Consider the following 26497-nt stretch of genomic DNA (forward strand, 5'->3'; position numbering starts at 1 on the left):
AAATAAAATAAAATAAAATAAAATAAAATAAAATAAAATAAAATAAAATAAAATAAAATAAAATAAAAATAAGGGACAGATTTTCAGCTGCTGCAATTTAGTCTAGTTCACTGTAGACTATTACAGCAATTTGCACCAGCTAAGTATACAGCCCATTTATTCGTAGGTGATTGGTCTACAGCAGTGTTGCTAACTTTCAGAATATTTTTTAAAGCCTTGAAATATAGCATGTGTTTTTAGCTCCAAAAGGCATATAATTAGGTGAGAATCCTGACCTTTATAAGTCATGTTTTGTCCCCTGTGCTCATGGAAAAAAGTCAGGAAATGGGATTGGAGAGTATCATAAAAGCTGAAAAGGTGAAGTGAAAACGAATGTCACAAAATGCCATATTTTTAATGACTTCCAAGAGAAATCTTGTCTTAAAATAAACACAAAACCAAAAATGCATAAAAATCAGATGGTGCTGTCTTAAGGTCATTGGATGCTAATGCACTATTTCTGATTTTTCACTTGCAAATAACAAAGCCTTTCTGACAGAATTTGATCTCAGTACTGTAATATTGATATGGAAAGGTTGAAATTATAAAACAGTGGCACTTATTAAAACACAATGATAATTAGAGTGAATACAAAAATGCTGAATTTCCATCCAATCCCAGCTCATCAGGAAGCAATCAGAACAATGTTATGGCTACTGCTAATTTGCCTTCAAGCCATGCTCAGATTAGCAGCAATTAAGATTTACCAAGCAGCATAACATCTGCCTCAAACATATGGCTGACATTTCTACATTTCCTTTGATCTTACTTTGGAAGGACAAAGAGGAGAATATTGGAGATTCTAACCTAATGCAAAATTCAGAACAATTTTATTAAGAACGTGTCCAAAATTTTAGTTTCTGAGTCAGACTACATTTCCCACTGACCATTTGTAAAATATTTTTATGGGATGAAATAAAATGCTGTGTGGGAAAGTTTCAAGTAGTTTTTGTAATAAACAAGTATTTTGGCCACCTGTATCTCCTAGACGAACCCCAGCATGCACACATTCTCATTCCCACTGAATTTTTCTTTCCATCAGTGAGAAAGAAAAATAATAGGATTCTAGCTACAAATGAGCAGGCATAAGTTAATGCTGTGTGATATTCTTAACTTACTTTAAAGATGCTTTTTAAAATATGAATTCTTATTATTATTTTTAAATTACCTCTCTTCTTTGAGATCTACTATTTTCAAAGTGAGGAAGATAGGTCATCAATTTTTAGTGTTTTTTTTTTTTTTTTTTTCTCTTTTTTTTTTGGTTCAGACTTCTGCAAGGATAACAGCTTATACACAGTATATTTTTACTGTACTGTTCACAGAGCCTTATGTGAAATTCTGGATAGATTTTGAGTTTTTATTATTAGTTATTGTGCTCTAAAACCTTACTAAGGAATGGGTCTTTGTAAGATAAAACAGTTTTCCTTTTTAGATACATGAGAAATAGATAATAGATAAATACATTATCTAATATTTCCTTTAAAGAACTATATTAAAAAATGAATCTTGTATATGATATTGAATACTCTATCCTGAAGGCAAATATTGTACCTGGGAAATAAATTTCTTAATAACGGCCTTTTTTTTTTTTTTTTTTTCTTTTAATATTTTTACATATAGAAGTGGTAAGTGTGTGCTAAGTCTGTCCTTTCCAAGGAATTAATTTTTCTTGCATTAGCATTAGGAACATGTTTATGGTGTGGTCTCCTCAATCATGTAGTGCTTCTGTTCTCCCTGAAGATGTGTAGGACTCGCTCTTCTCTTACCAAGTACTATGGTTGTTGAATGTTGTAGTTTATAGCTTTCCTGAGTTACAACTCAGCTTTCAGCATTTCTAGGTAGCTTGAATATGTCCCAGTGTTTATAGCAGGTCCCTTCACAGGAAGGGCAGATCCCTTTTCAGGACTTCATCAGATCTTTTCTTAATATCAGCAGAGCTCTGCTGAAGTCACTTGGCTACTGCTTGTTTCTAGTCGTGGTGAGTCGTCCTTCTAAATAGTTATACCTGTACAATAATCTTAGTTGTGTTTTCTTGTATTGAAGTCTTTCTGAAGTTGCTGAGCTTTTAAAATCATGTGCATTATTCATTGTTATGTCTTCTTCTGGGATTTTTAACTTTACAGCCTTTTATTTTGAGAGCAGTGTGAAATGAAGACAGTAATTCCAACTCCCATTTTATGATAGTTACAAACTTATACATAAAAAAATATTTCAAATATGGAAGCTGAAAGAAATGCAGTATTCTATTTACCTCAAGTTATAATGATCAGGTAAACAGATACAACAGATGTTCCAAAAATAAAAATTGCTCAAAAATTAAAACCTCGTTCAACACAATAGATCGGTGAATTTTGATTATATTTAGTTACAGTTTTGATTTTAATCATTATTTAGTGATTCAGTTGATCCCCAGTGTATACTGCCTTTTGAGGTCACTGGCATTACATACGGGATGCGGTTCAAATATTGCATCAAATTTTCAAGGTAATAAATCAGCATGATATGTATGTCCTGACCAATGCTTTTATTCTTGTTTAGTGATTCAGGTCCACTCCGCATTGCAAAAACACCGTCACCACCAGAGGAGGCCTCTCCCCTGCCTAGCCCTACTGCTAGTCCCAATCATATGCTGGCACCAGCATCTCCAGCACCAGCCCGGCCTAAATCACCCACACAGGTAAGCAGAAATCTGGCGGAGAAAACTGGCCAGCTGTGCAGTAAAAGATAGCTGAGATACTACATATGGTAATATTTTTCGTCTGGGCATAGACTGAGAAACAACAGGGAAGTCACTGGCTCTGTTGTGCTCAATACTGGTCATTGCTTGTTCACCTCTGTGTTGCAAGCATGGGTGGAAAATGTTTGTTTTTTATTTTTTATCAGGAGGAATGAGGAATATTTAAAGTAACTTGCGAACCAGGAGGACTTGTGGTGACTAAGCAAAATACACCTTAAAAAGTAACATAGATTCTAAAGACCTATATCTCAGCAGAGATAATCTGAAAAACCCATTTCTAAAACTACCTCATGAATTTCAGCACATTATATATTGCTCATCATTGTTCCTGTTCAAATTCATACTTAAAGTGGAAAAAAATTAGCCTTGGAATATCACTGGTCTGTCAACATGGATTTCCCTCTAAAACAGTAAATAACAGAGCTGGTTTAAGTACTTCTGTGATATAACTACAGATAACCAAGGCTTATTAGTTGTTACCAACACTGGATTGAGAAGTTTAATGCTTCTGGAGTCATTTTTATTCTCACCACTATTAGAGAAATAAGAATCAGTTTCATGAAAGGCATCACCTTTAACATGAGAATTGTCAGTGATACTCTGTGAACATATCAAAGACAAGACAAGACTTGTGTTGATGTTACTGATGTTTTCAGATTGGGGTGTAGCTTCTGTGCAGAAAAATTTCAACCAAGAAATGATGTTGTAAGAGGGTTTTGTGTGTGTGTGCATTTGCTTTTTGTTTTTTGCAAGTCAGTACATGAAGGTTTCTTTAAGTCAATTGAAATGTTATTAACACAATTGCCATCTTTTACAATTAAGACAAATATAGGACACTTAAAACTTAGGACACGTAAAACTTGAATTGGAATGAATTTGAAATATAGCCTTGCAAGGTTTCCATCAAGGCGTCTGATGATGAGCAACCAAACAGTTCATCTGGTTTCATGGCTTATTCCTACATTTAAGGTGAAGCAGCGAGAGAAAAACCCATCTCAAGCCATTTAGACCTAGCTTAAAGCACTTTATCTCTGAACTAGTCTGTGATATTTTTGCTGTCTCCCTAGCTGAGAAAAGGTCCGCCAGTCCCACCACTGCCTAAGCTCACACCCACAAAGGAGTTGCAACAGGAAAACATCATTAACCTATTTGATGACAACTTTGTCCCAGAAATCAATGTGACAACTCCATCACAGGTAAGCTTCAGCAGATGGTGAACCATTCAACCTTGCAATGACCTGAAGTTCTCCAAGACTATGGACTTAAGGCTGATCTCAGTGGGGAGAGAGGTGAAGGGTGCTGGCAGGAGGTAGAGGCACAATTACCTTTTTATATTATCTTGAAAGGGTCACATACATAGTATTTTATCTTTGAATAGGTCATGTATGATCATACAAAAGGGCTAGCATTGCTAGCATATAGGAAACACAATTTTTTAAATGAGAGATGAGATTTCCTGGTGAGAGACCTAACTAAAAATACTATGAATTGCATCCTTGTTTGAGATTTAAGTGAATCCAGGTTTCATTACAAACTGAAAGCTCATCTGAGATGCTTCTTCTCTGATTCCAAGTGTCTCAGAAGGTATTTTGCAATGGTCCTTGGTTGTTTCTGTTTCCTTCATCAAAATCATAAGATATATACCTTTTCTTTTTTGAGTGATTTTTTTAAAGGAGCTTTGCTGTCTTAATCAACTCTTTGCAGGTGTAAAAGGCAACTCCAGCTAGATTAATCATTTGTTTGGTTTTGATTCACAGAAACATCAGTTACACAGCAGAGAAGAGATCAGAATGACTTTTTATCTCATTATTGTGAAATTTAAAATAATTGCATAGAACAAACAAAAACCAGAGTTGTATAAAATAAATCTGTATAATTTGCATTCAGTTATTCAGATTTCATGCAGTTAGGGTAACTGCTCGTTGTTTAATAATGGACCATTTCTATTATGGTAATTACAGCTCTGAAAATTGAGCCTGTGTCTGGTAGACTGTAAAGAAATAGGCAGATCTGAAGCTTATGCAGAATGTTTATGAATTTTTGTTTTCATGTGAATTATTGTTTTTGTACTAGTTCTTTTGACATCACAGGAGAATGTATGCACAGCAGTGAAAAAGATGTTCTAGAGAATTTGAACATGTGATGTTTTGTTTTCTTGCTGAGGGAAGAAAAAGGCATTGCCTCTTTTCCATAGAGATCTTTTCCATAGGGCTTTGGAAGAGGAAAGAGTTATTCATAGTTAAGCTCTCACACAATTACTGAATTAATGGCAACTCCCACACTGGGAAGCAGGTACACAGCTGCTGCAGGGCCCTTGCAGTAGGGGGATTGCAGATAGGTTGCCTCATTGTTCAAGACTTTACGGGAGTAAAGCTTGACATCTGTGGCCAGAGCCAGTGTAACCCGTGCTAGACGTGGCTGCCTGCATTAAATGCGGTATCTACCTAACCTTCAGCTGTCAAGCCAGCTAGGAAAGCAGAAATGAAACTGATTTGCTTTTCCATCATGAGCTGACACCAAAATAGAGCTTTAAATGAATATAAGTCACATTTCTAAATTCTTTACAGCATTTCTACAAGGGATTGGTATAAAAATGTAATGGCATAATAAAGGTGGGGCATGCTCTTGAGAAATGAAATCTTTCCCTGGTCTTTCAAAGAAAAAATTGATCTCCCTTCAGTGAGTGATTTATGTCCCTCCCTCCTCCCCAGTCACTGACCTGGGAATGACCTAAGTTATTCCCTGGCCACCTTCTCTTAAATGATCTGCCCTTCACCCTCCACAAAATCCATCCCCATCACTAAAGCGTCCGTACTGTATCTGAGACCTATGAATGTGTACAAGAACACACAAATAGTGTGATACAGTGGGTTTTATATCCTTCTATAGGAGAACCAATAATTAAAAATAAATTGCACATAAACCACAAGAAACATAGACATTCCTCTTGGTGCTTATGGCATTTCCTGTACAGCCAGAGCGCTTTTAAAAAATTTTTTTTTCTTTTTTTTTGGGGGGGGGGGAGGAGGCAGTACAGAGGAAGCTGTCAAATTTGCATAACTCTTTAATGGTTCAGGACTTCCCAAGGGACCACTGCTGGTGTCCATGGCACTGTCCTCATGCAGAGACATAAAACCAACAAGCTGATGAATAGCACTTTGCTGCTTTAATCCATGTTTCAGAGAGGATTATGAATAGGCCCAAACACTTTTCTCCTCTGGAACACGGGAAGCAAATAGCCTGTAGCTGTTTTTCATCTTTCTTTATCAACAGCAGTAATACATTTGGTGCTGTACGAGATGCTGAACGAAAGACAGTTCTGCTTGATGCTGTTGAGTATTCAGCTCAGATTCAATAAAGCAGCTCACACTTCCAGTTTATTAATTTTCAAGACTGGATTTAATTACTGCTAAGTAAATGACATGAGAAGATGTGATATCTGGGCAACCAGATGAGAAGATCGTTTAGAAGTGAGTGTTCCTTGCTTTATTTCTTGTTTTCCTCTCCTGTCCCATCACATTGCTGCCATGTGTTTGGTATGCTGAGGTGCTGAGACATAGTGTGAATGTCTTTGCAGCTTTGGCTACTAAATTAAAAGTCAGATAGCAATTTTCATGGCTAATCAAGTTACTGGTTTTGGACAGCTGCTTAAATAAAATTTTGCTAGTATTCCAAATACTAGTGTTCACTAGCTTGGATGTTGTAGGACTTTATAATATAGCCTCCACCAGGTACTTAACGTGTCTGTGTCCAGCAGCCCTGAAGTGAGTAACACATAGCTAAGGCTATTTTAAAGCTTGTACAAAGTCTGTGTGGAGAGGCGATGGCAGTTTGGGCAGTGCTTACAGTTTTTTATGCCTTCTCCATCCCTTGTACGTACATGTCCATTTAGGGGTGCAGCCTTGCCTCTACAACAGCTGTCTCTTTCAAGCATAGCATTTACCTATGCTTTGTAATGCAGCAGTGGAATTAACACATGGCGATTGCCAGGTGTTCCTGTAATGGCTTTGTCCTTTATAGAAGGATTTCCTGACGTTCCTCATTTTCCTAAATCTCAATCTCACTTACACTATCTCATTTACACTCTAACTTTGCTTGGGCCTTTGCTCCTAGAGGAACAAGAAGCATTCTGTTTGTTTTGATCTGAGGGTAACTGATAACAGTAATTTTTGCAGTCACTGATCGGTAAACAATCACAACAGATCCCTTAGTTGCCATCTTGCAGGACCTAATTGAGACTCCAATGCTATTGATTCAGTCCTCATAGATAACATCTTCATTCCTGAACCTCACTGAGAGTTAATTAACTTATCCATCTCCGTCCATTTATGATTATAGACTAGCTAATGCTGTGTTATTTCGTCAAGCTGTATGACCATATGAGTACTAGTGCCTCAGGGGTATATGTAATAAAATCTAAATGTATCAGTTGAAAGGCAAAACTGAATGAATGTAATGTTGGCCACTGGTCGGGAGGGGTGTTTTGGTTTTGACCTTTTCAAGTGTGAGAACATAACACAGCTTCAGGGGGTCAAACCAGTTATCTGTCATCACCAAGTGTCCAAAAGCAGAGGTCAAGGAAGAATATAAATTACGGCAGACCAAGTTGATTCTCCTTTCTCCTGAAGTCTTCATGCCTACAGCCAGTTGCACTCAGGGGCTTTCTGAACATGGGTTCTGCATGTTTAATCATTCTCAACAAACTGCTTCTGCACAGATTTTTCTGTTCAGTCTTTCAACACATGTAGATTTTTCACATTCACAATACAGGCAAGGACTCACCTAGCTGAACTCTGTGCCATATGAAGCAACATCACCTTTTCTTTATTCCACATCTGCCCCCTGTCGACTTCCCAGCTACCTACCTTCTTGCTTTGGGGATGCCATAGAGTAGTCAGCCCCTGTGCTGACACACCGGCGTAAACCCTGCCTACATTGCCCAGCTACCAAACTGAAGAATTCCTGGCTACTCTGTTGTTCTCAGCCTTGGAGCCTTTGAAGGAGTTATTTTGACCCTGTTCCCAGGTGGCTTGTGGCTTATGGAAGCCATTATCTGCGGTTGGAGGTTAATTGCTTACAGTTGTTGAACATTTGTTTACGGATATTAATACTAACTGGGAAAGTTTACACTCTTAAATGTTTAGATGATAGAACAGCTTTGTTGATTTATTGTCATCTTGCTGTTCTTACGATCATCCTCTTTTTGTAGATTTCCCCTGCTGTACACTTTTGTCAGGGGCAGAAGGTTGAACTGTGTACACTTTTTGTCTTACCTGTGTTACTGTTCTTATGTAAGATTATATATGACTGTATGAGTAAAAAAAAAAAAAAACAACAACAACAAAAAAACAGTATTCCAATGATACTGTTTCCAAAATAGCACTCTAATTCTTTACTACCTATATATTCTGTATATTGAAAGACAAGCTTCTCTCACTGTTCAATAAACACTGAACAATTAGAAGAAGAACAATTAGAAAATTGGGTTCATCTAAGGTGCACAAGCCCATGGGACCTGATGAGATACATCCCCGGTTCCTGAGGGAACTGGCGGATGTAGTTGCTAAGCCTTTATCCATCATAACTGAGATGTCATGGCACTCAAATTCCCACTGACTGGAAGAGGGGAAACATAACCCCCATTTTTAACAAAGGGAAAAAAGGAAAACCCAGGGAACTATAGGCCAGGCATTCGCCCTTTGTGCCTGGCAAGATCACAGAATCACAGAATAGTCTAGGTTGGAAGAGACCTCCAAGATCACCGAGTCCAACCTCTGACCTAACACTAACAAGTCCTCCACTAAACCATATCCCTAAGCTCTACATCTAAACGTCTTTTAAAGACCTCCATGGATGGTGACTCCACCACTTCCCTGGGCAGCCTATTCCAGTGACTAACAACCCGTTCAGTAAAGAAGTTCTTCCTAATATCCAAACTAAACCTCCCCTGGCGCAACTTTAGCCCATTCCCCCTCGTCCTGTCACCAGGCACGTGGGAGAATAGACCAACCCCCACCTCGCTACAGCCTCCCTTCAGGTACCTGTAGAGTGCAATAAGGTCACCCCTGAGCCTCCTCTTCTCCAGGCTAAACAGTCCCAGCTCCCTCAGCCGCTCCTCATAAGCCTTGTTCTCCAGACCATTCACCACCTTCGTAGCCCTTCTCTGGACTCGCTCGAGCACCTCCATGTCCTTCTTGTAGCAAGGGGCCCAAAACTGAACGCAGTACTCGAGGTGCGGCCTCACCAGAGCCGAGTACAGGGGGACAATCACTTCCCTGGACCTGCTGGCCACGCTGTTTCTAATGCAAGTCAGGATGCTGCTGGCCTTCTTGGCCGCCTGAGCACACTGCTGGCTCATATTCAGCCGACTGTCAACCAATACTCCCAGGTCCTTCTCTGCCAGGCAGCTTTCCAACCACACATCTCCCAGCCTGTAGCTCTGCTTGGGGTTGTTGTGCCCCAGGTGCAGGACCTGGCACTTGGCCTTGTTGAACTTCATACCGCTGGCCTCAGCCCATCGGTGAAGCCTATCCAGATCCTCCTGCAGAGCCTTCCTGCCCTCGAGCAGATTGACACACGCACCTAACTTGGTGTCGTCTGCAAACTTGCTGAGGGCGCACTCGATCCCCTCGTCCAGATCATCGATGAAGATGTTAAAGAGGACTGGTCCCAGTACCGAGCCCTGGGGGACTCCACTAGTGACCGGCCTCCAACTGGATTTGACTCCATTCACCACAACTCTCCGGGCCCGGCCATCCAGCCAGCTCTTAACCCAACGAAGCGTACGCCAGTCCAAGCCATGAGTAGCCAGTTTCCTGAGGAGAATGCTGTGGGCAACGGTGTCAAATGCCTTACTGAAGTCAAGGTAGACCACGTCCACAGCCTTTCCCTCATCCACTAAGCGTGTCACCTTGTCATAGAAGGAGATCAGGTTCGTCAAGCAGGACCTGCCCTTCATAAACCCATGCTGACTAGGCCTGATCGCCTGCTTGCCCTGCAACTGCCGCATGATGACACCCAAGATAATCTGCTCCATGAGCTTCCCTGGCACTGATGTTAAACTAACAGGCCTATAGTTCCCCGGGTCTACCCTCCGGCCCTTCTTGTAGATGGGCGTCACGTTTGCTAGCCGCCAGTCAAGTGGGACCTCCCCCGATAGCCAGGACTGCCGATAAATGATGGAAAGCAGCTTGGCCAGCTCCTCCGCCAGTTCTCTCAGTACCCTCGGGTGAATCCCATCCGGCCCCATCGACTTGCGTGCATCCAAATGCTGTAGCAGGTCGCCAACCATTTCCTCGTGGATTGTGGGGGCGACATTCTGCTCCTCATCCCCTTCCACCAGCTCAGGGTTCTGGGCGTCCAGAGAACAACTGGTTTTGCTGTTAGAGACTGAGGCAAAGAAGGCGTTAAGCACCTCAGCTTTTTCCTCATCTCTGATTACTAAGTTTCCCCCCACATCCAGAGAGGGTGGAGATTCTCCTTAGTCCTCCTTTTTGTGTGTATTTATAAAAACATTTTTTGTTGTCCTTAACAGCAGTGGCCAGATTGAGATCATGCAGCAGATCCTCCTGGAAAATATGCTAAGGGACATGGAAAACAAGGAGGTGATTGGTGACATCCAGCATTGCTTCTCTAAAGGTTAATTGTGCCTGGCAAATTCTGTGGCCTTCTGCGATGCAGTTACAGCATCGGTGGGTAGGGAAAGAGCAACTGATGTCATCTACCTGGAGTTCTGCAAAGCATTCAACACTGTTCCACATGACAATCTTCTCTCTAAATCAGAGAGACATGGATTTGATGGATGGATCACTTGCATGGCCAGCAGGTCAAGGGAGGTGTACTCTGCTTTTGTGAGGCCCCAACTGGAGTACTGCTTTCAGCTCTGGAGTCCCCAGCATAAGAAAGACAGGGACCTGTTGGAGCAAGTCTAGAGGAGAGCCATAAGGATGATCAGAGGACTGAAGCACCTCTTCTAGGAAGACAGGCTGAGGGAGTTGGTGTTGTTCAGACTGGAGAAGAGAAGGCTCTGAGACTTTATAGCGGCCTTCCAGTACCTAAAGGGGGCCTGTGGGAAAGCTGGAGAGGGACATTTTATCAGAGTGTGTAGTGATTGAACAAGGGATGATGTTTAAACTAAGAGGGGAGATATGAGATATATCTTATATATATATCTTATATATGTAAGATATATATATCTAATATATATTAGATATAAGGAATAACTTATTTACTACACAGCACTAGAACAGGTTGCCTAGAGAAGCTGTGGATGCCCCATCCATGGAGGTGTTCAAGGCCAGGCTGGATGGGGCTTTGGGCAACCTGGTCTGGTGGGAGGTGACCCTGACCATGGCAGGGGGGTTGAAACTGGGGTCCCTTCCAACCCAAACCATTGTATGATTCTACAGTTCTATGAACTAGCAGTGGACAGTACTAAACTTGTTAATAAAACTAAGATGCTTGCCTAGAGTATTTATCATTAGTGATAATTAAATCTCAGCAATGAACTCACACTAATTAAAAATTACATTTTGTGTTGGGGGATGGTAATTACTTGTTCATGTTAATTTACAAAGGGAAGGATTTCTAGTGCACTGAAACAGTATAGATATTAACAGTGACCTCAGAGGCCTTGGCTAATTCATTAATTGTAAACAACAACAAAAAAGCTCTAATGTGTAATCCAGTTTTGTAAGAGCAGATCAGGTTACCAAGATTTAGTTAGAATTATGTAAGACGTTTCCGAAAGTTTAGTGCTAAGTGCAGCATTAAATGTGAATTGTTTTTCTTGTTCAGAGCTGAAATTTAATTTAAATGCATTTATGTCCTCCTATGTTGACATATTACTAATATTTGTGTTTGGGGAGAGATTTGCTTGTTAGAATGCATGGACACAGTGCACCATTTATGTGGTTTTTTAATTTTGGTGTCCACCTCAGAGCACCTAAAAGTGTGTTCAGAGTCAAACAGTGAACATTCAACACTTTTTCAAGAGGGTTGCAATTTGTTTAGCCTGAAAAGACTTATTGCATTATGCAGAAAACAAAGACATCATAAAAGTGAAGCTCATAAAAATAAGATTAAAACCTACACTAAAGCTCAAGAAAGTCTTTCAGAGCTTCCTCCCGCCCTGGATTGCACTGCAGCTTGAAAATCTGTGACCTAATTTTTTATTATTTTTTTTCCTGGGCCTTTTAACATTTTGTTGCCTGGGTCAGTTTTTGAGAGATGAGTTTTTCAAGAGTTGTTTCTCTTCTAACAGAATGAAGTTCCTGAAGCTAAGAAAGAAGAATCTTTGCTGGATCTGGACTTTGACCCTTTCAAGCCAGAAGCTGTATCAACAGGAGTAACTCATTCACCCATGTCTCAGGTATCTCTTTGCTTTTGAGGCAAGCAAAGCACACAAATGCAAAGTACTGTCTTTGGTAGCAAAGGTTTTCCTGATGTACTAATGAGCAGTATATTGGCTGCATCTGAAACACTTGATCTTCCTGAGCAGCTCTTGTCAGCCATATATCTGTCCCCTTTAGTAACCTCATACTTGATGATATACTGGAGGAAGAGGAAGTTGTCAGGTGGTAAAATGAGTTGTCTGCCAATGAGAATGGTTGCCGGTACCTTGGCTTTGATTTTGGCACATCATTATCTTATCTTTAGAACATCTCTTAATGCTAACATCATAATTCTCCAACACGTGCTTTTCTGACAATGTTTCTGACCTAGCTTTGACTTTTCATGTCTGGAAACAGGTGTAAGGGGACCTATGTCTTATGGAGTCAGCATGCAATTGTTTTGCTATGATGGATTTTCCATACCAAGCAGGGGATATGATCTGAGTGGTTTTGGTTTCATAAATTCATTTTAGACCTAATCTCAAGGAAAGTAAGAGAATGGAATAGCATGCTCCTTTGCAGGATGTTGTGTTGAAGAATTCTGTGTTCTACATTAATATTTGCCATGGTAGTTTCCAGTTTCTCTCAGCAATATATACATATATTTAAAAAAAAAAAAAAGAGCTTATATGAAAGTTGCTGATTTTATTTGGTTTGCCTTAAAGCACCTACTACTTTAAGATCCAGAACTCACCCTCACTACCCCTAGGGCTGATAGTAAAATATAGTAGTTCCCCTGTCCAGCAGCAGAGCTGGAGCTCAGTGTTATACATAGACAAGGAACCAATATTAGCACACTGTTAGCAAAACCTATTATCCCTGTGGCTATCACTAACCTGCCTTGTACTATGAGACATGAGAGGACTAATCAGCTGTTCAGGAATGCAGCACTGGGAAAGGAGAGAGCAGATAAGAAGCTTTAAGGCTGAGACAGTCCTTGATCTCAGTTAATTAATTTCTTATTTGGTGTGGAGTCCTCATTATATAATGAGATCTGTACTGATTTCTGATGGGTTATGCACTGTCAGAAAAACAGTGCAGTGTCAGCACTCCAAACAGCAGCTGAAGTTTCTCGTTGTGGTTTGCTATGAGTGTTTAATTATAATAGCGGCCTTGTGCATCTTGTTATTTTTCTTGCTTCCTGGAAACAAGAAAAGAAAATAAAAGTAATCACTTGGCACTCAGTAGTGACAGAAAATCTGACTGTGACTTTGCTAACTGTCCCTTTTCAGCCTGTTGTGTAATTATCCTGATGAGAGCAGTGGGATCATTAAAACAAAAACGTGTAACCTCATTGACAGACCATGTTTGTCCTGACATCATACTGTACAGTGTGACTGCAGTATATTTTATTACTTTAATGAAAATAGTTGTTTTAAATTCAACTGTACCGTGAGATAGAGAATATAATTCTGTGTAGAAAAGTACGTTGTAAGTTTTCGTCTAGGTACACAGGAAGAATTAACTGAGCACCTTCAATCTCTTCTCCTTTCGCCTCTCATCCCACCAAATATACATGTTAAAAATGGTCCGCATCCACAGGCATGTGTGGAAGAGTCAGTGTACTGTATTTTTAGAAGAAGGAAGAATAGCTCTGCAGTCAAGTTTCCATCTCACTGGATGTGACAGTGTCATTGCTACGGGAGCAGACAGAATTAAATCTGTGACTGCAGTATTTGGAGACCCCTATGCTACTTTGCAGGGAATTACAAAGACAGCCTGAAGTGGTCTTTCTATATCTGTACTGGTTTTGCCTCAGTTATGGATATTTTCTCTTCAGCAAACTGTGCTGAAGTAGTGAACTGAAGACGGGGGTAATCTGTACTATGATGCCTCGAGAGGCCAAACATGACTTCCCTATTGATCATTTAATTACCTCCCCCCACTACGCTGCCACTGTGATCAGATTACAGTAAGTGAGCCCTAGTCTGCCCTTCCTCACTTGCTTTTTATTGTTGTGGTTTAACCTGGCCAGCAGCTCAGCACCACACAGCCATTTGCTCACCCTCTCTTCCCCATTGTGATGGGGAATAGAATCGAAAAAATAAAATAAAATAAAAAAGTAAAAGCTTGTGGGTAGAGATAAAGACAGTTTAATAGGACAGTTTATTAGGACAGAAAAGAAATATTAATAATGATAATAATAATGTGTACAAAACAAGTGATGCACAATGCAATTGCTCACCACCCACTGACTGATGCCCAGCCCATCCCCAAGCAGCAGTCTCCCCTACCCCGGCTAGCCACCCCTATAAGAATTGCTCAGCATGATACCACAAGGAATGGGACATCCCTTTGGTCAGTTTGGGTCAGCTGTCCTGGTTCTGTCCCCTCCCAGCTCCTGTTGAACCCCCAGCCCCCTCGCTGACAGGACAGAGCGAGAAGCTGAAAAGTCCTCGGCTTCGTGTAAGCACTGCTCTGCAACAATTTAAACAACAGCATGTTAACAACATTATTCTCATCCTATATCCAAAACACAACACCATATCAGCTACTAGGAGGAAAATTAACTCTATCCTAGGTGAAACCAGGATATGTTTCTACACCTGCTTCTGAGGTGGCCTTTCTAAATGTGCCTGGCCCTCAACTCCTTTTGCTACCTGTGGTCTGTCTTGCCTTTTCCTCAGTATGCTCCCTTCACCTTGTGCACAAAGTCTTGGGAGAAATGAAAGAAAAATTAAGAAATGAAAATGACCAATCCCCTTCCATGGAAGTCAGTAGGATGTTTCGGGGTTGCATCAGTTACGGCTAGTAGAAGAGACCTATCATTTTTCCTTAAAGTTTGAATGTTCAGCTAATAAGGTTGCACCAGAATAGGCAGGTACACTTGTGAGTTACACCCGCAGAGGGCACACACACATGGACTTAAACAAAATTAAACGAATTGGTTCTGTGGTTATAAAAAAAGAAGCAGGCAAGAAAAGAAGCCAACTGCAGCAATTCTTTCTCTTAGGCAAATGTTAGATATCACATTTAACATTTAGAAATATTTCAGGAACAGTTTTACGCTTTACTTTATCTCATGTTTTCATTTTTCATGGACTTTAACTTAGGTGTGAATGTAGTAGATGTGTTTCACAGTATCTCCGACAGAATTTGAGATCCTTCTCATGTGGGGACTATTAATATTAGACCTGAAGTCTGCTTCTCTTCTTTCATTTGTCCACTCAGCTCTTTTGTTGAGAGGTCACTAACATTTATTGCTTAACAAACTGGAAAACAAAATTAAAGCAGTGGTCAACTTTCTTGTTTTCTTTCTCCAGAAGCATGCAATTTTCCTTTGTTGTGTTGAAGTTATAAGAAAACTCACTTGTTTTCAGTGGATAGCTGAATCATTTCCTGCCTAAAAATCCTGACCTACATAAGCTTCTTAAAGCTTACACCTTACTAAGGCACCTGTATGCACCTGTTGAAGGTCATTCATAGTCTAGAAAGTACAGAATCTAGTTGTTACTCAAGTATACAGCAGTATGAGTTCACTGGAAAACAACTGCTACTTGGAAGTGGGAAATACCACAGTTCACCACATAGTGCTTATCCTTCTTAACAAAAAAGGGGCATATTATGCAGATATGTACACACACACATTCAAATATAAAATATATACATGTTATAAACATGCTCATTTATAAGTTCTTCTCTCACATTAGTTAATGCATGCAGTTATGTAGCATGTTGAACATACAGTAAATGAACAATGTTTTTCTAAGAGTGTCTTTTTCCTCCCCTTTTTTCAGACATTGCCATGGGATCTATGGACGGTAAGGCTGACTGACATTTATCATTGTGAATTGGGATGTTTTTGTGCGTATGATTTTGTAACATCCTCAACTCAGATTTATAATGCTTTCCCCAGAAGCCAAGATACAGAAGTTACAGACCATGACAAACACTTTAAAGTATATGAAACCACCTGGGATTTTTTTAAAACCAACAGGAAAAAAAAATATCTCTCTTGCTTGGCCTACAAAACCTAAATGATGTCAGAAATCTAGGCTAATAAGATTCACGATCATTACAGCTAAATGTTTGCTGCTTTTATTCACATCTGCTTTATAGTTTTCAGAGGGTAGGAATGGATGCTATTCACTTCTCTTAATTATCTGAAGATATATTTCCTTTAACTTGTAGGATTTTAACCCAATAGGCACCTATTTTCTCACAATTCAGGAGTGTTGTGGTTTAACCCGGCTGGCAGCTAAACACCACAGAGCCGTTCACTCACCCTCCCCCCTCCCTCTCTGGGATGGGGGAGAGAAACGGGAAAGTGAAGCCTGTGAGTTGAGATAAAGACAGTTTATTAAGATAGAAAATAATAATGATAGTAATAATAATATGTACAAACAAGTGATGCACAATGCAATTGCTCACCACCCGCTGAACGATGCCCAGCCCAACCCCGAGCAGCTGGCCCCCCCACCCCAGCTAGCCACCCCTATATATTGTTTAGCATGACGTCAGATGGTATGGAATACCCCTTTGGCCAGTTGGGGTCAGCTGTCCTGGATCTGTCCCCTCCCAGCTCTTGCTGCACCCCCAGCCTGCCCGCTGGTAGGACAGAGTGAGAAGCTGAAAAGTCCTTGGCTTAGTATAAGCACTGCTCTGCAGCAATTAAAACATCAGCATGTTATCAGCACTCTTCTCATCCTAATCCAAAACATAGCACCCTACCAGCTACTAGGAGGGAAAATAACTGTCCTAACTGAAACCAGGACAAGGAGTGAAGAGAAAATTTAACTTGTTCTTTTAATAGTGAGCATACAGTGAACTGTATTTATTCACAAAACCAGCTGCTGCTTTAGAAAGCTACAGAGATCTTTCTTCACACCTCCTGGTGTCAAATTAGATACAGTGATCTGCAGAAAGAAACAGCTTTTTTTCATAAGCTTTCTTTCAAGTTTTGTCATGGAGATAGCTGAGTTGACTTGACATACATCCTGGAATACCCATTTTTTGACCTTTTTCGATTCAACTAACACAGAAATCTGCGAATGCTTCTCATGCATTCAGATTTGCAGCACTATTTTGTGAACACATGGCTTATATGATGTATATTAAACACTCATTTCTTTCTATTGGGAAAGGTTAAATAAAGTCTGGAAAAAGTCACATTTGCAGACTAGCCAAAATTGTAAGGTTACCAGTATCTAGACCAGCTAAAATAATGCAGAAATATTTCAGATTTATAGCTTTAATAGTAGAAATCTTTGCCATTGTCTCTTTTTTTTCGCAGTTTTATTTATAGCTCGTTAATGTATGTATTGTATATTATAATTATTTCCCTCTTTGCTTTAGTTAAAAAAAAGCAACTAATGAGCTTCACAGCTAAATGTTTGAAATTAGGACTACTCAACCTTTACGGAGTTCCTCTTCTCTTCATACTGAGTGCAGAGTAGTTCTTCCTTGCAGAATTTGTGTCTGTTCAAAGTGGTGGTGTAGACAGCTGGCTTTGTGGCTTGATGCCATACTGTTTGTGGATGCAAATGCCTCTGCATGGTGCAGTGATGGAGTATCAAAGCTGTGCACTGATACCACTTCAATTGCCTCCTTCTGTGTTTGCTGTGTCAGAGTGATTCTTCCCTTCAATTGAGATGTAATAGGGTACCCATGATAAAAATGTCAGTGTGTCTCAGAGGAAGGCAAGGCATGAGAAATATTTAGTGTACCTGTAGAACTTCTTTTCTCATGCAGTCCAGTGGCTAGAAGCATGGCTTAATATCAGGGGCCTGTGATTAGTCTTCAGCAGAGTGGCTCTGCTGCTTCTCCACACCAGTTTTGTAATTGCTACTGGTTAGGTAATGATAATTAATGAACTTCTGCTCTAACAACAGCAACAACAACAACAAAATATTATTGTTTTCTGTGCTTTATATATACATTTTTTTTCTATACAGACAAGCAGCGAATTGGTGCAGCCGGTAAGCAAACCTCCCATCAAAATCACAACCACTCTAGATATATGCTTTATTCAATGCCGTATAATGTATAGTATTCTGTTTTGTCTATCAGTGCTGCTCTTCTAGGTTGCAATCTACTGCCTCCAAATGTTGCAAACCACAAAGCTTTTCCTTAAACTGCTTAATTTAGTCACTTTCATTCTTTAAATTAAAACTGCTATAGTAAAATATAAATCTTGTGTTTTCTCATCAAGTCCGCCTTTATCTTTTTCATCTTGTGTTTTTTCTTTGCTTTTCTGTCTGCTTAAAGCCTGACTCTTCAAAAAGTCTTTCCCTATGTAACCTGGTCATGGAGGAAACCCCAAACATTGGGTCATCAGAAGATATTAACAGATCCCAAACTGATCTAGGTTCTCTCAACTGGGGCCTAGATGTTAGCACACCCAGTGTCAGCCAGGAAATTACTACAGGCAGTTCTTTGCTTTTCCCTGGGGCAGAGCAAACCTCAAGCGAATCCATGGGTACACTGCCTGCTAGTATTTGGCCTGCTGTAGGTGAGCAGGAGGATGCTGCACCGGGGTCTGCTTCAGTAACTGAAAACCAGAGGACTTCACTGGAGGACCTGTTGGATGCTAAAAATGTCCCATGGGAAGATGTGGTGACCAATCAGCCTTTAGAAAACATAACCAGTTTTGAGACACCCATCCTAGGAACTGATAGCTTCCTGGATAAACCGCTCCCATGTGATGTGCAAATGGCAGAGGAAGAGCATGAGGAAGAAGAGTGTCTGTGGGCAGGCGTCAAGCCAAGTGAAAAGGTAGAGACCAGAGCTGTTAACTGCAAGGAGGCAGAAGGTACAGAGGAAATGGAAGAGCAAGGTTGTGAAACAAAAGGAAATAGTGAGGCAGAACTTCATAAGGGTTTAGCAAAGTCAGAGTGTGAAACTTTAGTCAGCACAGAGGCAGAAAATTTACATGAGTTGGAAGATAACAATGGGGAATCTGGGAGAGGTAGTGTTGCTAACCTAGAAAACCCTGAGGGAAAAGAATTCAAAGAGGTAAATGTCATTGAGGAGATAGGTGGAGAAAAAGCATTGCTGAGCACAGGATTGGAAGATGGGGAAAAAGTAGTAGTGGATGACTATAAAACTACAGAAGGCACTAGCACTGAACCTGAGAGAGTCTTTGGTGTCTGGACTCAGGACCATGAAAGGATGTTTGAGGATGGCTTAGACCAAAATGACAATGTTACTGGAGAGAATCCATCCATGGAGTGTATAAACAGGACAGAGAATGTTGACCTAGAGGTAACTGACTACACAGAAAAGGACCCTACAAATACTGGAAATATTCTGTGTGACACTGAATTGTTCAGTGCAGAAGAGTCTGGTAAAGGACCTGAAGACAATAGCATCAGCCTCCTTCCAAATGGTAGTGCTGCTGATGAAGGCCAAGCTGCTGCTGAAAAAGTGCGGGCATTGCTGCCCGAGACACCTGATGCTGCTAGCACAAACTGCAGTAATCTTTGCCTGGATAATAGAGAAGACCAAATGACAGGTAGGGCAGAAGCCGCAGTCACTGAAGAGCATCCTAGTCACAGTGGTATTCCTGAAGTCTTGGAAACAGACCCCTGGCTGGCAAACTGGGATCCAACAGTTACTAATGACTCCTGGGGGTTTTCTAACCTGTCAGATGGCCAAGCCAATGGACTGGATAATTGGCCCTTTTTCCCCCAGAAGCAAGATGCAGAGGAAGGTAACATGGAAAATGCTTGGTTAGGCATTAGTGATAAATGGTCTACACAGGACCTGGGAGGGACTGATAACAGCTGGGGAGAAGGAGGTGTAAGCACAAGCAATAAAAGTCAGGAGGAACCAGTAAAACAAGGCTTGCCTGGGGAACAGGCAAGTGTTTGCAGTCCTGGACCGAGCAAGGAAATAGCTAGACCCTTGGTTCTGTTTCAAATGGGAAATTCCCGAAATGCTAGCACCGAGAGTTCGACTAGTCCTAAAGACAATGAGACCAACAACTCAGATTTATCTGAAGATGAAATTGCTAACCGGAGATATGGATTGTTGTACCAGGAAATTGAGGCTGATAAAGAAGAGGTACCTACCCCAGTGTGTAGCCTAGTCTAGACAAAGAGTTCCTTAGGCCATGCATAACCTTGTTGTTTCAAAACAATCCATTTGTGTGTTTCCCAGTACCCCTCCTAAGCCCTTGCTATTCTTTTTTGAAAAATTGTCATGCAACTGTTCATAGTGTGGTGCCCTTCAGCCATGTAATGAAACAGGCTGACAAAAATGCATTTCAAAAAGGTGAATGAAGCTTCACACTGTTAAGGCACGTGGTGTCTCACAGCTTCTGTATTTCATGCATATAATTTTAAATGCATCTACAGCCTTTTTTTTTTAGTATATAAAAATAATTTCTCTCTGTTTTTTCTTTTTATTTTTGTGTCTTCTTTAAGCCTGTGAAACCTGTTAATCAAATAGCACTGTCTTATATCTTGCTGCCTTGCCCTTCCTTTTGTTCTTTCTTTACTTTTTTTTTTTTTTTTTTTGGTCTGGCATATTTTTGTTTTGCAAATAGAAATATTTTACTCACGTTCTCATCTAGTAAACAAATGATAATTTGTTCTGATCTTCTGATCTTTACTTCTACTTAGGCATCCAGCACTGCTTTTAATGGATTTGCACAGGTAAGAAATAAGTTTTGAGATTTTATTTTTTTCTGTGCTGTTGGGAAGAGATTAGGACTAGCTGTACAGTTTTGGAAAATATGTTCTACAGACTAGCTGTACGATAATGTCATAGTGACATATATCCTAAACTTGTCTGTTCTCAGAAAGTATTTGTAGATGTTACCAGGATGCTACTACTCTTGGCCTGATTTAATTTAGTTGGAAAATTCCCATGACCTTAGCAAAACTGATTTTCTTTTCTCATAAATGAACTGGTTCAGCATTTCATTGTGGGTTGTTGTTTTTTTGTTTGTTTGTTTGTTTGTTTTTTCTTTAATTTTATTTTTCTCACTATCCCCAAATCTTGTAAAGCATGGCTTCCTCACATACTTTCAGTAACTGTATATATGTATATATAAAATGTGATTTGTTTCTGCAACTTTATTTTCATTTAAAATATATCTGAATCTGGAAGTTAAACCTGAGTGTTTACTGCACTGCTGTTGGTGAGACTGCATTATGCATTGTAGCAGTGCAGCACATGAAGATACCATACTTATGCTCTCAAATTCCAGGCAGTGCCTAAATTCCAAATTGTAATGCAGATGATCTAGAGCTTTGTTAAGTTCCAGCAACCTCTCAGAGAATGGCTTATCCACAGAACACTCTGTACACCATTTTTCAGCACATACAAGAAGAGCTGAGCATCTACAAGGATGGAAATGAGCCTTTCAGTGCTTATTTATTTTACTCCAGGTCTTTAAAATTAGTAAAAGTTCTATGAGAAAAGACAAAAACACAAGTCTTCCACCCCATTTCACTAAGGCAAAATGTTTGCCCCAAGGAAATAAAAAATTGATGCCCACACCCTCACAGTAGGACCAGGACCCATCAATGTTTTCCAAATTAAATGTTTCTGAATAAGGTATTGAAAAATTCATTCTCCACTTTTGTACATTTTTAATGTGTGTAGAACTTTGTATCTCTAATTACCTGGCACTATAGCTGCTATTCAAATAAAAGCCCAGAATCACAAGGAAGTGAAAGTAGCTCAGAGTTAGCATACTCCCCATGCACATGTACATGCAGTCTGGAAGAAAAAAAAAATCTGACTTTCTCAGCTTTGAAGTGCAGTGTGACTGAAACAAAGTCCTTGCCATTCTCATGTATTTAATGAATGGTTCTTCACTGCTTTAATAATTTAGCACAGCTTAGAATTATGGAATATACACTTGAAAAAAATAGAGTCTTTAATATTAATATTGCTTAACTAGTAACACATATTAATAACTATCTAGATTATCTATTTGCCGACTTATTCTAGATGAAGTTATAGATGACTTTGCCTGAATAAGCTATAAAATATCAGGTCTTTTGTAGACAACTGCTAAGATTCCATGTCAAATATTCTCATTGATTTTCATGTTTATATCTAGGATGCCAGTGCATTTACAGTGCAATCAAATGAGAATGTGACAGAGACTTTGGTAAGTGGTAGCTTTTTCTTCCTTTATAAATGACCTATGAAAGGAGTACCATTTTTAATTTGTGCCAAAATATCTGCTCCTTGTTTGTGTTTTCCACCCTCTAATTCACAAAACCTTAACCTGAAAGAGTAAGTGGGTGTATCACTGTAGTTGTAAACCTTTAGTCACTGCAAGTCTTTCACAAGGATAGCATGGCATAAAATAGAAGAAAAACAGGCTTCCTTCACATACTTTTATTTTTCAAAGGTATAGTCAAACAGTTTCCTCATTTATTGCAGTTAAGAAAAAACAAGAATGGGTACTATGGTCCAGTGTACATCAAGGAAGTGATGGTACATGATGGCTGTTTACATACCCCAATATTACTGTAGCTTTATCTATCCTCTGCATTATTAATAGTAATAAAGAGGTGGGGAATATTTTTGGAAATGATCATACTTTGGCAGTTTCTTAGTTTCTGTTGGTCTTTGGTTAGTCTGGAGTATGAATGTGGAATAGCAGCATTGCTTGACAAGTGCTATAGCTACTAAAGAACAGCAGCATGATACTGAATAGCGTTTAATGTGGCTTTTGTATAATGCCTGTGGTGGTGCTTCTGTTTGGAATGGTTACTGAGTACAATGAGAGCATTTTAGTATTTTTACTTGTAGTTCAAATGGGGTAAATAGTCTGAAGACTGCTTGCCCACAAGTCACTTGAAGCACATAAACAGAATCTGCATTATAACATTTTGCTCTTGGTTTTAAGCCTGAAAGTTTCTTCCAGCATTAAACCTCAGGAAACTCATTAGTCACCTTACCTGTGATAAATCTGTCTTGAGTTTCTCATTTCAGTCCTGTTTCTTCTTTGTGAAATTCCCTAGAGCTGGTATTAACACACTTCCGAGAGAGATTTCTGCACAGTGTGGTATAATGTAATGAATGTTTCTTTATTCTGTTCCAAATCCTGAAGGTCTTGTTTAGGCAGACTTCTCTGTGCCTCATTAAAAACCAGTCTGCTTAAGGAATATCTGGGAATAGAAGTGAATGGCCATGTTGTTTTGTTTTGTTTTGTGTTCCTGAAAAATATCATGGGGGAGAAGATTTTAGTATGTTTTTTTTTAAGAATTTCATGGAAGCTGTCTCTTCATCATAGGAGACGTTCTAGCCAGCTGTATGTTATCAACTCCAAAGCAGCTAAATAGCTTTTGAGCTTCTTATTATGCTGAGCAATTTGTTCATGGCAAATTAATCTACTGGGGTTATTTTAAATGGTTGAGTCAGCCATCTTTATAAATGGAATATGCTGAGCACAGCTTGCAGCTCTCCCCTTGTATGTGTGCATATTTGCAAGGTGACAGCACCAATGGAGACTGTGATTTTGCTGTGAGCTATTTTGCTACAGGACTGAATGTGTTGCAGGGCTGGTGATGTTTACTATATCTGCTTGTTAAAAAAAAAAAAAAAAATCCTATCCCAGATTTTAAAAGGGTATGAATGCCAATAGTGTTGTTGATAAATGGATGCCTTGTAGGTGACTGAGAGCTTAAGAGGGAAGGCAAGTTAAAAATAAACCAGGGATGAATCACAGAATCACAGAATCACAGAATTGTAGGGGCTGGAAGGGACCTTGAAAGATAATCGGTCCAACCCCCCTGCCAAAGCAGGTTCCTCAGAGCAGGCTGCCCAGGTTGGCATCCAGACGGGCCTTGAATATCTGCAGAGAAGGAGACTCCACAACCTCTCTAGGCAGCTTTTTCCAGTGCTCCGTCACCCTCACTGTGAAGAAGTTCTTTTGCATGTCAGTGCAGAACTTCCTGTGCTCTATCTTGCTTCCATTGCCCCTTGTCCTATCCCCACAAACCACTGAGAAGAGGTTGGCTACATCCTTCTGTCTCCCACACCTCAGGTATTTATACACATTGATGAGATCCCCTCTCAGTCTTCTCTTCTCCAGGCTGAACAGACCCAGGTCTCTCAGCCTTTCTTCATAGGGAAGATGCTACAGGCCCCGTATCATTGTTGCCCTCCGCTGGACTCTTTCCAGGAGATCCCTGTCTTTTTTGTACCGGGGAGCCCAGAACTGGACACAGTACTCCAGGTGAGGCCTGACCAGGGCAGGGTAGAGGGGGAGGATCACCTCCCTTGGCCTGCTGGCCACACTCCTTTTAATACATGCCAGGATCCCATTGGCCCTCTTGGCCACCAGGGAACACTGCTGGCTCATGGTCAACCTGTCGTCCACCAGGACCCCCAGGTCCTTCTCCTCAGAGCTCCTCTCCAGCAGGTCGTCCCCCAGCCTGTACTGATACTTCCGGATGTTCCTTCCCAGGTGCAGGACTCTGCACTTGCTCTTATTAAACTGCATTTGGTTTCTTCCTGCCCATCTCTCCAACCGGTCCAGGTCTCACTGAATGGCAGCACAGCCTTCTGGTGTGTCAGCCACTCCTCCCAGCTTTGTGTCTTCGGTGTACTTGCTGAGGGCAGACACTCTTCCCTCATCAAGGTCGTCGATGAAGATGTTGAACAAGATACAGGTCCCAGCACCGACCCCTGGGGAACACCGCTAGTCACAGGTCTCCAGCTGGACTCTGTGCCACCGATCACCACCCTCTGAGCTCAGCCAGTCAGCCAGTTATCAACCCACATTACTGTCCACTCCTCTATCCCACACTTTCTCAGCTTTGCTAGCAGGATGTTGTGGGAGACAGTATCAAAAGCCTTGCTAAAGTCAAGGTAGATGATATCCACTGCTCTCCCCCATCTACCCAGCTGGTGATGCCATCATAGAAGGCAACGAGGTTGGTTGAGCATGACTTCCCCTTGGTGAATCCATGCTGCCTACTCCTCATAACATTCTTCTCTTCCAATTGCTTGGAGGTGGCATCCAGAACAAGCTGTTCCAACACCTTTCCAGGGACAGAGGTGAGACTGACTAGCCTGTAGTTTCCCGGATCCTCCTTCCTGCCCTTCTTGAAAACCAGAGTGACATTGGCTATCCTCCAGTCTTCAGGCACCTCACCTGTTCCCCAGGACCTTTCAAAGATGATAGAGAGCGGTTCAGTGATCACCTCTACCAGCTCCCTTAGCACACACGGATACATCCCATCGGGACCCATAGATTTGTGTGCATTGAGCCCACTGAGGCGCTCTCAAACCACTCCCTCGTCAACCGGGGGGAGCTCTCCATTTCCCAGACCCTTTGTCCTCTCGCCAGGGGTGAGGAGTCCAGGGGGGTAGTCCTTGAAGCAAAGACTGAAGCAAAGAAAGCATTCAGTATCTCCTCCTTCTCAGCGTCTCTTGTGACCAGGACACCTCCCTCATTCAGCAAGGGACCCACATTATCCCTAGCCTTCATTTTGCTGTTTACATACTTGAAAAAACCCTTCTTATTATCCTTTATCTCTTTTGCAAGCCTCACCTCTAGGTGGGCTTTAGTCTTCCTCATCACGTCATGTGTTTCACACTTCCAGAATTCAGTGTGAAGCAGTCAGTGTGTATGTAAAAACTGTTCGGGTCTCTGCTAATTGCTTCCCCCCTTTACTGGAGAAGGGGTCTGAGAACTAACAGAACTAAGGAATAGGGGATAATTTTTGAAACTCATATTTGAATCTATAGGTTGGTACATGTGTGGCCTTGCCATCACTTTCTGGAGCATTTTTGAGCAAACTGACTGCTTTCCCCCCATTTTCACTGCCACTTTCAGTAACTCAGTAAAGTAGTGCTCTTTTTCTTTACAAGTGAGGTATATAGATCTGTCTCAGTTTACATGTAGGACAGTGAGGATGCAGAAGCCCCGTAGATGCTAAGCAGTAACAAGGTGTTGTATTGCCAAGCATTGCCATCTTCTCCCTGGCAAAGCCCTGCAAACACTGAGCCTGCCAGGAGTGAAGCAACACTGTGGTGCCAGGCAGAGTTCCCATTCCCTTCCTCTCTCCCCACTATTACATGTTCCTCAACGATTTTTCCACTGTCTACTTAAAAATCAATAAAACAAAAGACTGAGGCCGAAGAAGCTCCACCTGGAGAACCCAAGGTTGAGGAAACCCCTGCTGCTGCTGCTGTGGAAAAGGAGGCCATCCCTGCTGAACCTGCCAAGCCAGCAGAGCAGGCTGTGGTGAGTGACCTGTCGCCTGTGTCCACCCCACTGGCCTCATCTGAGCCACCTCTCATCATGGTGAGTGTGCCTGCTGCATTTCAGCCATCCTTTTCATTCTTCACTGCCCATCCATGGTTGGTTTCTCCAGTGCCTGACTGCATCACAGCATGTCTCTCCAGCAACGCG

At 40.9% G+C, this 26497-nt stretch overlaps 1 protein-coding gene across 2 annotated transcripts in view; it reads left to right on the forward strand.

Annotated features, from left to right (window-relative positions):
* Nucleotides 1-26497, forward strand: part of AMPH (amphiphysin) — a 125390-nt gene that overhangs the window by 79311 nt on the left and 19582 nt on the right. Inside the window, exons 10-17 of one of the 2 annotated variants that reach the window (XM_035317495.1) lie at nt 2578-2716; nt 3844-3972; nt 12039-12146; nt 15906-15929; nt 18063-18086; nt 20733-20765; nt 22184-22234; nt 26213-26329. In XM_035317495.1, coding sequence (XP_035173386.1) covers nt 2578-2716; nt 3844-3972; nt 12039-12146; nt 15906-15929; nt 18063-18086; nt 20733-20765; nt 22184-22234; nt 26213-26329 — 625 coding nt within the window. The remainder of the gene's footprint in view (nt 1-2577; nt 2717-3843; nt 3973-12038; nt 12147-15905; nt 15930-18062; nt 18087-20732; nt 20766-22183; nt 22235-26212; nt 26330-26497) is intronic. The other variant, XM_035317496.1, reaches the window with a different exon arrangement.

Source organism: Oxyura jamaicensis, chromosome 2 (assembly GCF_011077185.1).
Source record: "Oxyura jamaicensis isolate SHBP4307 breed ruddy duck chromosome 2, BPBGC_Ojam_1.0, whole genome shotgun sequence".
In the NCBI taxonomy this organism is placed as follows: Eukaryota; Metazoa; Chordata; class Aves; order Anseriformes; family Anatidae; genus Oxyura; species Oxyura jamaicensis.